This window comes from Salvelinus alpinus, chromosome 39, assembly GCF_045679555.1.
Source record: "Salvelinus alpinus chromosome 39, SLU_Salpinus.1, whole genome shotgun sequence".
Lineage (NCBI taxonomy): Eukaryota > Metazoa > Chordata > Actinopteri > Salmoniformes > Salmonidae > Salvelinus > Salvelinus alpinus.
This window is the reverse complement of record NC_092124.1, coordinates 5,908,248-5,920,389: the sequence shown is the minus strand read 5'-3', so window position 1 is coordinate 5,920,389 and position 12,142 is coordinate 5,908,248. Positions and strand designations below refer to the sequence as shown.

Below are 12,142 nucleotides of genomic sequence, written 5' to 3'. Positions count from 1 at the left end.
AATGAATCCATGCTTTTGTCACTTCTAGATTAGACTACTGCAATGCTCTACTTTCCGGCTACCCGGGTAAAGCACTAAATAAACTTCAGTTAGTGCTAAACACGGCTGCTAGAATCTTGACTAGAACCCCAAAATTTGATCATATTACTCCAGTGCTAGCCTCTCTACACTGGCTTCCTGTTAAGGCAAGGGCTGATTTCAAGGTTTTACTGCTAACCTACAAAGCATTACATTGGCTTGCTCCTACCTATCTTTCAGATTTGGTCCTGCCGTACATACCTACACGTACGCTACGGTCACAAGACGCAGGCCTCCTTACTGTCCCTAGAATTTCTAAGCAAACAGCTGGAGGCAGGGCTTTCTCCTATAGAGCTCCATTTTCATGGAATGGTCTGCCTACCCATGTGAGAGACGCAGACTCGCTCTCAACCTTTAAGTCTTTATTGAAGACTCATCTCTTCAGTAGGTCCTATGATTGAGTGTAGTCTGACCCAGGAGTCTGAAGGTGAACGGAAAGGCACTGGAGCGACGAATCGCCCTTGCTGTCTCTGCCTGGCCGGTTACCCTCTCTCCACTGGAATTCTCTGCCGCTAACCCTATTATGGGGGCTGAGTCACTGGCTTACTGGTGCTCTTCCATGCCGTCCCTAGGAGGGGTGCGTCACTTGAGTGGGTTGAGTCACTGACGTGATTTCCTGTCCGGGTTGGCGCCCCCCTCGGGTTCGTGCTGTGGGGGAGATCTTCGTGGGCTATACTCGGCCTTGTCTCAGGGTAGTAGGTTGGTGATTGAATATATCCCTCTAGTGGTGTGGGGGCTGTGCTTTGGCAAAGTGAGTGGGGTTATAGCCTGCCTGTTTGGCCCTGTCCGGGCATATCGTCGGACAGGGCCACAGTGTCTCCCGACCCCTTCTGTCTTAGCCTCCAGTATTTATGCTGCAATAGTTTATGTGTCGGGAGGCTAAGGTCAGTCTGTTATATCTGGAGTATTTCTCCTTTCTTATCCATATGCTCTCTCTAATTCTCTCTCTCTTTTTCTCTCTTTCTCTCTCTCTCTTTCTCGCTCTCTTCTCTCGGAGGACCTGAGCCCTAGGACCATGCCTCAGGACTACCTGGCCTGATGACTCCTTGCTGTGCCCAGTCCACCTGGTCATGCTGCTGCTCCAGTTTCAACTGTTCTGCCTGCGGCTATGGAACCCTGACCTGTTCTCTGGACGTGCTACCTTGTCCTGGACCTGCTGTTTTGGACTCTCTCTCTACCGCACCTGCTGTCTCTACCTCTGAATGATCGGCTATGAAAAGCCAACTGACATTTACTCTTGAAGTGCCGACCTGTTGCACCCTCTTCAATCACTGTGATTATTATTATCTGACCCTGCTGGTCATCTATGAATGTTTGAACATCTTGGCCATGTTCTGTTATAATCTCCACCTGGCACAGCCAGAAGAGGACTGGCCACCCGTCAGAGCCTGGTTCCTCTCTAGGTTTCTTTCTAGGTTCCGGCCTTTCTAGGGAGTTTTTCCTAGCCACCGTGCTTCTGCATTGCTTGTTTGGGGTTTTAGGCTGGGTTTCTGTACAGCACTTTGTGACATCGGCTGATGTAAAAAGGGCTTTATAAATACATTTGATTGGTTGATTGACTAAGTCTTATGTTCAGGTAGGTATTTATTTTGTAATAGAACAGCATATAGGACATATCAGACTTTTTGATAGTTACATTCTGTTTCAGAACATTTTCTCCATACTGAACATGAACCTGGTTTTGGTGGGCACTTTGGTCTTAGAGGGGGAAAAAACACACATACCCTCTTTAATACGATAAATTCCTACTTCACATTCCTACCTAATAGCGTTACTTTCTTTCCCGTTGACATAGCCTGGGTTGAATTCTGAGAGGATATTTGAATATTGGTTCAAATAACTTCCAATAGGTGATTTCCAAGACTTCCCAATACAGTGCCTTCTCTTTAAAAGTCTTTCAATGCCGCCACCAACTTGCATGTCATATAAATGTGGGTATCATGTATCCTATTTAGCACAATTACAAGCGGTACCAGGAAAAGTACAATAAAGAAATGGGCATGGTATTTTAAATGCAAGACCCTTGTGTAACCGAGGTGATTCAGTGCCTTGGCCTGAGACTTGAAGACTTGCGTTAGCTCCCGGAGCTATTGCCTAGGCTTTTAGCTCAGAGAGCTTACACAGTCTTATGGCCTTCAGACCACCCAGGTTCAAACCCTGTCTTAGATCATGTAGTCGGAGCAGGGGTATCTATATTTAGAAAAATACAACATTTATTCATTGGTTACACCAACCAGATCTAATAAAACGCCATAGACACTAGATAAAGTTTGTTCTAACAGAAGGTGCTAAGTAGAAGAAGTCAAACCAATCTTCCAAGGTCCAACAACAGCCATTTGATCATAGACAATATCTTAGGCAAGAGGACAAAAAACTACATTGATCGAACCAATAAAACAAAGATACAACAAGACAGAGGGCCATTTTTCCAGACACATTTTAGGCTGAAGGTTAGTCCTGGACTACATGTTTGATAGATTCTCTTATGTTATTATCTTCTTAGGATTTGGCTTAAACTGTGTCCGGGAAAGTTGTAGCAATATTGCAGTATTTGTTTCAGTAGTGTTACAGGCCTCCAAACTGTTTGACCCCTTCGATCTGCTGTCCGTCCCCCGCCGTGATCCTGTTGGTGGGGATGATCTTCATGGTAGTCTCCTTCATGGAGTACCAGCGGCTGTGCCACGTGGCCCAGATGATGCCATTGTCGTAGCCTGACTCGCCGGCATCCTTCTCCGTGTACTTCCCACCTAGGGATGGAAAAATGGAAAGACAGAAGTGTCAATGAAAAGTTTGTTACAAGTAAGAAAATCACAGTGTTGGACCGCCTCATAAATGTGGCCTTCTTGGAAAGGTAACAGTAAAAATGTCAGAGAACCCCTAAAACTAGCATTGGTATAGGTTGGTAGTGATTTGCATACATGTATGACTGTAGTATGGTTCATGTTACTTGGAGAGTAGTATTCTTTAACAGAAAAATGCAAGAACGTGCATGTGTTTGTGTGTGAGAGTGTACACGTGTCTGTGTACGTGTGTGTCCTTACCCTGGTAATATTTCCCGTTGAGGTGGGCGGCGTGGCATCGGTTCATCCACCAACCGGAGCCGTCCTGCATAGCACAGTTACCCTGAAACTTGTCGTTGTCCTTGTCGCTGGTACTAAACTGCATGCCGTTGTGAGACGTGTAGAACTTGTCGCTGGGGTCATCTCCGAAGTCAAAGCCGTCGAACGCATCCCCCGCGTCACCGCCAAAGTAGTAGGCGTAGGTCAGGCGGTACATGTCGACTTCCGGCCCCAATTTGAACATGGCGTAGTCGGCATACCTAAAAAAAAGAAAATACATTTAATTATTAGCTATTTTTTACGTGTGTGGTTTTATTGAATAACTAAGACAGTGAGAAGAAGACAACAAAGGTAGGAGCGGTGCAGGTCAGAAAGGCATTGGGTCGGATTTGAACCCATGACTACTGTGGTGCAAATGCCTGTGTCCACGACACTAAGCACTAGACCACACAGGCGACAAGTATTCATATAAAATGGAAACCCAGCCGCAAGCTGCCCAGTGGCGCGAGCTTACTAGACGAGCTAAATCCCTTTTATGCTCGCTTCGATGCAAGTAACACTGAAGCATGCATGAGAGCACCAGCCGTTCCGGATGACTGTGTGATCACACTCTCGTTAGCCGATGTGAGCAAGACCTTTAAACAGGTCAACATTCACAAAGTCGCGGGGCCAGATGTATTACCAGGACGTGTACTCAAAGCATGCGCGGACACACTGGCAAGTGTGTCTGTAATACCTACGTACATGTTTCAAGCAGACCACCATAGTCCCTGTGCCCAAGGCAGCGAAGGTAACCTGCCTAAATGATTACCGCCCCATAGCAATCACGTCGGTAGCCATGAAGTGCTTTGAAAGGCTGGTCATGGCTCACATCAACACCATCATCCCAGAAAGCCAAGACCCACTCCAATTCACATAAAAAAAATGCTATTTTGAAGTTAGTCACCTCACCAAGAAAAGGCTTACTGCTGCATATTTCCACAATTCCTCATTAAAAAAAATCACTAAATGGCACTAAATATTTCAGCACTAAATATATTAAAGGGGCGAATCCTAACTTCGCCTGAAGTCAAATTTCAACTTAGTCTCCTATTGACATGAATGACTAAGTGAAAATTTGACTTGCTGAAGTTAAGATTTGCCCCTAAATATTTCATTAATTTAGTGGAGAGAATTGCGCGAGTAAATGTGTCATATAGGCAAGACCAATGATGCCAAGCCCCCAATAACTTTGAGGGGGAATTGATAATAGCGAAATACAGTATTTATAGCATTTTTAAAGCATGAAAACTAGACACCACAGAATTGGATTGATAAGCACCCAGGTGGGTCAAGTTGGTTGCAATGATGTCATTATAACATCCTTACAACGGGTTGGAGTGACATCACTGGAACCAGTTTTACCTGCTGGGATAAGACTTTGAGCTGTTCCCACTACATTTTGAACACCATTTTCTATTCAGGAGGGGGAATGTAGGCCCTAAGCGTGCACTAGCAGTAGCCTTAGTAGAGAATTTAGTAGTACGTACTTCTTGTTGCCCACCCAGTCGGTGAGCTCGATCCTCAGCACGTATGGGATGGAGGACTGGGTGGAGAGCAGGTGCATCTTCTCGTTGCCCAGCCAGAACTCGGTGGTGTCATCTGGGCTCAGGTAGCCGAAGCCCTCCTTATACTGGACCCAGTCCTTGTTGAAGTCCACGCTGCCATCACGTCTCTGTGGAGATATATGTTGGACGGTGGTTATGTTATTAATACAGTATGCGGTTACAACCAGGTTTGGATCAATACCATTTCACTTTTGTCAATACGGAAACTGAAATCCCAATTGGAATGTTTACTTCCTGGAATAGAATTGTCCCCAACCCTGGTTCCAACTTCCAATGGCTCAGTGGGTTGGAGCATGGTGGGGTTGGGGGTTTGAGTCCTGCATGAGCCAACCATAATGAACACACGTACCCTCTGCAGGACGGTAAAGCCGCGGCCGAAGCTGTCGATCTCGCAGTACACCAGGAACTGCTCTTTAGCCTTCAGTGGCTTCACGTAGTACAGACCGCTGGTTTTGGCACCCTTGTTGGCAATATCCTGGCAATCTAATACGAGAAAAACAACATGATCATTATCATGTTGATATGTGTTAATAACAAAGACTACTGTTCCCATAAGGCAATGCACAACGGTTTTGTAGTGTTTTGATTCTGGTTTTAGCCTGTTCCAGATGGAAATGAGCTCTGGCTCTATTACCTTGCTGATTGTGTTGATTATGTTCTTATGATCTTGCGCGTTGTTGATTATTGTCCCTTGTCCCTGGTAAAGATCCACTCTGTGGTATTTATTAACAGCCGTTTTTTGATCATTTAAATTAAAGCTATACCTATTTATGGAAGAATCATTTATAAATGCCAATAAATTATATAAACTAATTAATTGAACTAATCTAAAGTGCATCCGTATAACTGGATTGATACCCCTTGCTTAAAGAATATCACTTATATATTTGCTTAAAGAATATCACTTATAAATGCCAACAAATGATATTAACAAATGAATTCATTAACCATTGCTAAAGTACATCCAAATAACTGGATTGGGACAAATCTGCTCAGCCTCTATTGATTGATGCCTTTGATTCGCTTCTGACTAAACACGCAACAAGGACAAATGACTGGTATGTAGAGTGACTTCTCCAGGAGCAGGGTTGAGCAACCTCTGATGAAATGGGGATCGACCTGCAGAGTGCTGTTGATTTTACCTTTCCCTGTCGTGGGTTTGATTTCCACAGTATCCTTGCAGGGATCTTGGCATTTCTGATCCAGCTGAATGGACATCTGTTTGAGGTCTAACATCCTCTTCTTGTTGGATTCCAGTATCCCCTGGAGTTGACTGAGCAAAAGAGGGGAACAGATTGAAAATGTTTCTCAGATGATTTGGATATAAACCTAGATTGCGGTTTATATTGTAGGTCAGTGGGTGCATGACTTGACTATCAATGTGTTTTAAGTACATAGCATTTGACACCTGTACCCTTAGTCCTGGTATTTCCAGGTAATTCGTCTCCAGCAGGCAAAACTGGTTGAAATGATTGTAATATCATTGACTGGTTTCAACCAGCTTTAGCCGCTGAGAGACATTCAAGCATTGGGATCAATTCCAATTAAATGGCAATCAATTCCAGAAGTCAATTGAGTTTGAGTTTATTTTTACATGGACAGTGCACATGAATCAACGTTTCAGTAAAAGTGCCGGTTTTAGCCAGCCGGCTAATTTTCAATCGCAGTCCCTGGGCAGGTTATTAAAAACAATTACAATTGACAATCATTGAGCAGTGAGCACACGCAGAGCAACATAGGACAAGCAAGACGTAGCATACAGACAGAGCAACATAGAACAAAAAGCAGCAAGACAAAATTCATAAAAGCAACAAAGTGTTTCCACACCTCACAAGCTACAGACAACAGACAATATGGAAAGCGGCAATACACAGCTAGGGATTATGTTCACAAATCTGACTGACCTTTAGCCATGTCTTCATGCATTTTGTGAAAGTGTGATATGTGGGGCAGTTATGTGTGTCTAATGGCAGTGTATTCCAGACATGGGAAGCTCTCACAGAGAAAGCGGATTTACTAAAGGTGCTTTTCCTTAAGGGAACTATACAGTCACCTTTCATGGCAGACCTTGTGGATCTTCTACCATATGTTTGGGTTTTCTGTTTAACAAAAATACTGAGTGGAGGGGGAGCCAGGCCATTTAGGATCTTGAATACAAGACATGCGTTGGTACAGACAGAAAGCAGATCATTAATGTACAGGCTGAACAGGAGGGGTCCCAGTATTGACCCTTGGGGCACGCCCACATCATAGCGTGGGCGACAGCTCATTGCTCACTCTGACACACTGAGTTCTGCCTTCAAGGTATGATCCATCTCAAGGCATCGGGGGAAAAGTTGATCTTGGACAATTTTGTGATGAAAATCTCATGGTTAATAGTATCAAAAGCCTTCCTTGGGTCCAGAAACACAGCCCCAACGCCACCTTTGTCCATCTTGGACTTCACATTTTCCAGAAGAAAGCAGTTGGCCGTTTCTGTGGAGTGTTTCGCTCTGAAGTCAAACTGCATGGAGTGTAATGTGAAGGGGCTGTTGTTGAGGTGGGCAATCAGTTGTTCTGCTATACACTTTTCAACAACCTTTGACACCACAGGTAGTATACTAATGGGCCTGTAGTTACTCATGTCAGCAGGGTCGCCCGATTTAAAGATGGCCGTTATGGCCGACTTCCATACCCTTGGAAACACCCCGAGGCCAATAGATGTGTTGGTGACCTTAGTAATAGGGCCAATGAGTGACTCTTTGTAGATTTTAAGAAAGGTAGAGTCCAGCCCAAACACATCTTTGGCTTTAGAGTTCTTTAGTGAGCTAATCACCTTGTTCACCTTTGACTCAGAAACCTCCCTTATGATGAAGACAGGTTGAGTGTCATTCACTAGCACTGAGCCCAAGAAACCAGTAGAGGGGTTCTGTGTCAGTACCCTGACAGAGTCAATAAAGTAAGAATTGAAGGCTATTGCTATTTCGACTGCATCCTGTGTTAGATTGTTATTCACCATGATTTCTAGTCTTTTTGCAGTGTTACTATGGTCTTTCCCTGTTAACTTTTTTAGATTCTCCCAGATCAATTTCGAATGTCCCTTTGCTTCACCAATTGCTCTCCTAAGGAGAAGTTCCAAGTCCAATTCTAAGTGAATTGAGACCAAATTAGATTCTGATGTAAAAAAAAGAAAAGAAAAAGTAGGACTTACTATATTTGCTCCTCCTGTGAGACGATGGTCTTCTCAAAGCGCAGGACATCATCCAGTATGCTCGCTGACCTTTTATAGTGGACGTCTGTGGAACAATCACAACACCTGCTTCAGTTACAGTAACCTACATGAATTACCAGAGTCTATACTTCTTTTCCAATTAGCTGAACACCTGGGTGTCTTCAGTAGGGCAAACTGTAGAAAAACATTTTTCAAAGGAAAACAAAAATATGTGTTCTTATTGGACGAGTTCAGACAGTATCTCCCAGATTCACTCGGTTTCAAAACGTTTTCTCCCTATTGAACACAACCCGGATAAAAGGTTAGAGACAAACTGTTTGTGAAGTGATGTAAAATAAATCACATAGCAATGAAAAGCAGAGTGTGCCTCATTGATGCATTTCTTGAAAGTTTAGACTTTTCTGCTACTGACATCTCCACTTCTTAGCACCACATCTAATCATGTTTATTTTGTGTTAGCTAGTTTAACACAGTCAAATAACCCAAGATTCAGAAAAGTCAAACAACCCAAGATGAAGAAAAGTCAAATACCTCCACCAGACTTCTGATGTTGTGTTGCCGAATCCTTCATATAGGTGACTTTCTCCGTGGCCCCCGTGGTAAGGTTGGTTATTCTATCCAGGATATCCTCCATTTCATCAAGGTCCTTGTCCACCACCGGCTTGTACTTGTTGAGGTAGTCAGCCACGCCACATGTCGTTGGGCAGTACTTGCCCTACAACAGGCACAGAACACAGACGCTTACATTTTAACACTATGCGAGAGACGTGTCTGTGTCGCAAATGACACCCTATTCCCTTTATAGTGCACTGCCTTTTGACCAGGGCGCATTGATCTTTGGTCACAAGTAGAGCACTTCATATGGAATAGAGTGCCATTTGTGACACATGTTTACAATATATTGTTATATTGTGACTGTGGATGTGTGAGTATAGGACATTTTCATTGGATGCAAAGAAACTACAAAATGTTTCTTGACATGTGTTCATAAAGAGGCACCAACTAAATTGGTCGTAATACCTCAGAGTTAACTACATATCATATGCGCGTGAGGACTATAATTTAGCAACAATTCCATCTAAATAACAATGTCAATAAGCATACAGTACAAAGAGGATGAAATAGTAAGACGGGGGATTTCTTCCTGTACACACACCACTTAATGAGTGGAGTAGAGTACATCGGTGCATCCCATCGACGATCATACTTACAAATCCGTCCCTTGGTGTGCAGTCCTCGGAATAGTCTCCCCTCGTCTGCTGTGGAACAGAAGCAAAACAGCGCAGTCTGTTATCTTAGTGGACGCTACTGTATCTCTTGTTTTTGCAGAACACTGTTTATGAGAGAACACATCTTTGTTGAAACAGGTTCTTTGAAATTTGACACTTACTGCAGAGGAAAGGGAGAATAGCAAAAGAACGCCTGCGGCTGTGGACAAAAGTGAAGGAGCCATGTTGTTAGCCTTTGATACACCAGTAGTGGTGTTGTCCAGTTGGAGAATGAAGAGCCTCTGGCCCCTGACGGTGTATTTATCCGATCAAGGTCCTCCTTTCTGCAGCAGATAAGGGGTCCGCGTGTAAACAGAACCGGGTCATCCAACTCATGTCCGAGTAGATGAGTCAATGATGGGACAACGTTGTGACTCAAATGTCCTGCTACTCATAATTTCCCAGATGTGACTGGGATTGATTGACAGGTTCGGTGTGGTTCCTTCCACGGCTTTGTGATCACAGGGTAAGTCGTGGGCAGCCGGCTCACGTGGTGAACTTCGTTGGGGTCAAAACAACACTGGGTCAATCATGCCATATCATTACCGTGCAAATTCCAATCAAACCAAACATTACCTTGCAAATTCCACTCAAACCAGTATAAAACAAGATACTACATTAGATATTATATTAGAGTGTTTTCTAAGTATAATTAGTGAGTCACTTTAAGGTTATTTTAGGACCGCAATCACTCCTCAAGTTACAGTCCTCTACCATTCGGCTGTTTCTGTGGCAAGAGTGATAAACCATATACACAAAAGTATGTGGACACCCCTTCAAATTAGTGGATTCGGCTATTTCAGACATACCTGTTGCTGACAGTTGAATAAAATCGAACACACAGCTATGCAATCTCCATAGACAAACATTGGCAGTAGAATGGCTTTACTGAAGAGCTCAGTGATTTTCAACGTGGCACTGTCATGGGACGCCACCTTTCCAACAAGTCAGTTCATCAAATTTCTGCCCTGCTGGAGCTGCTCCGGTCAACTGTAAGCACTGATTTTGTGAAGTGGAAACGTCTAGGAGCAACAACTCGAAGTGGTAGGCCACACAAGCTCACAGAACAGGACCGACTGCATGACAACGTCCCCGTGCACAAAGCGAGGTCCGTACAGAAATGGTTTGTCAAGATCGATGTGGAAGAACTTGACTGGCCCCACCGAACACCTTTGGGATGAATTGGAACGCCGACTGCGAGCCAGGCCTAATCGCCCAACATCAGTGCCCGACCCCACTAATGTTCTTGTGCCGTTAGTTATGTTCCAACATTTAGTGGAAAGCCTCCCCAGAATAGTGGAGGCTGTTTTAACAGCAAAGGGGAGGGACCAACTCCATATTAATGTCAATGATTTTGGAATTAGATGTTCGAGAAGCAGGCGTCCACATACTTTTGGTCGTGTAGTGTATAAGCGTTGTTTGTAAACAATGCGATTGTAAACAAAGGCTGTATAACCTTAAAACATTGTTAAAACTATCACTTGGATACCATGGATGGTCAGCCCTTTCATCCATAGCTCTGTCTATGAATTTGAAAGCGGCAACATTTCTTCATGCCCGTCCCTCGGCTGTTTACCAAAACGGTGACGACGACGGCTTTGTTGTTGTTTAAAGTGCAGATTTCCCCTTTAACCACAAATCCTTCCTTTAAACATTAGGAGAGAGAAAAAAAAGACCTCGCCCTGGATCAGCAGTTAGGAACAACTTGATCAATACTCCCCCAATATTAACAGAACTTGTGGACACAAAGCCACTGCATTTATTTTCCAAACATTGGAAGTAGTGCCTGACTGTTCCTCTCTTCAAACCTTCCGACAAGATGTGAAAATGAAACAGAAAAACAGCAACTTCATTTGAAGAGAGTTCTACTTATAGTAGTTTCACTAGTACTAGTAAGACAAACTCTGTGACTGCGTTGTTACAACTGTTTTCTAACAGCGATTGTCGTAAAAGTGGCGTACATTTCAGACGTGCTCGTTTGTAACAGGCTGAAGTTGTTCTCTAGCGTTATGGAGACTCATTTGTGTTAATATTACTCGCCAAGTATAATCTGATAGGCAATGCTGAGGCAGACAGTTGGAGCAAAGTTGCTGATGCTATTTTGTTTCTTGCTGATGATTGCAGGAGACATTGGTTTGGATCAATGCTCTGGGTTTTGAGAAGGAGGATTATGCAATTGAGATCCTCCCCATGCCACTCAAAGTAGAAATTGCTATTAACCACAGTGTCACACCCTGATCTGTTTCACCTGTCTTTGTGATTGTCTCCAGCCCCCTCCAGGTGTCGCCTTTAACCTTTAATCTTCCCCATTATCTTCCCCATTATCCCCGGTGTATTTATACCTGTGATCTCTGTTTGTCTGTTGCCAATTCATCTTGTTTGTCAAGTCAACCAGTGTTTTTGTATCTCAGCTCCTGCTTTTCCCAGTCTCTCTTTTTCTCACCCTCCTGGTTTTGACTTTTGCCTGTCCTGACTCTGAGCCCACCTGCCTGACCACTCTGCCTGCGCCTGCCCCTGCCTGCCATCTGGTACCATTGCCCCACCTCTGGTTTACTGACCCCTGCCTGCATTGACCTGTCTATTGCCTGCCCCTGTTGGATTATTAAACATTGTTCATTTCAAAGTCAGACATTTTATTTCTACTTGTGTAAATATTCATTAAAGTAACAGTACTACTTAAGTAGGATATTTCAGCACTCTTTCCACCCCTGGTGAGTGAGTGAAAGAGGGACTTTGTGAGTGATGGAGTGAAGGAGTGAATGAGTGAATGAGTGAAAGAGGGGAGGGAGGGAGGGAAAGAGTGAAAATGAGTGAGTGAATGTCAGCCGGTCACATGGACACATAACAAGTAACAGAGGTGAATGAGGGATTGAATGGGTGAAATAATTAGATTATTATTTCTGAAGTATACTGTGTCAC

General features: G+C 43.8%; 1 protein-coding gene across 2 annotated transcripts; it reads right to left on the bottom strand.

The window, feature by feature from the left end:
• Positions 1-1,644: 1,644 nt before the first annotated feature.
• On the bottom strand, positions 1,645-9,491 carry LOC139566636 (fibrinogen gamma chain-like). Of its 2 annotated transcripts, none has more exons than XM_071387873.1 (9): positions 9,346-9,491; positions 9,167-9,214; positions 8,487-8,670; positions 7,935-8,019; positions 5,887-6,017; positions 5,094-5,227; positions 4,667-4,851; positions 3,120-3,397; positions 1,645-2,825 (listed from the first exon to the last, which is right to left on the bottom strand). In XM_071387873.1, the coding sequence occupies exons 1-9, from the start codon at positions 9,406-9,408 to the stop codon at positions 2,644-2,646; spliced, it is 1,290 nt and encodes a 429-aa protein (XP_071243974.1). In that variant the 5' UTR covers positions 9,409-9,491; the 3' UTR covers positions 1,645-2,643. The 2 variants fall into 2 exon arrangements, with proteins under 2 accessions (XP_071243974.1, XP_071243975.1); XM_071387874.1 differs by having other exon boundaries at positions 9,167-9,211; positions 9,346-9,478.
• Between the last annotated feature and the right edge of the window lie 2,651 nt (positions 9,492-12,142).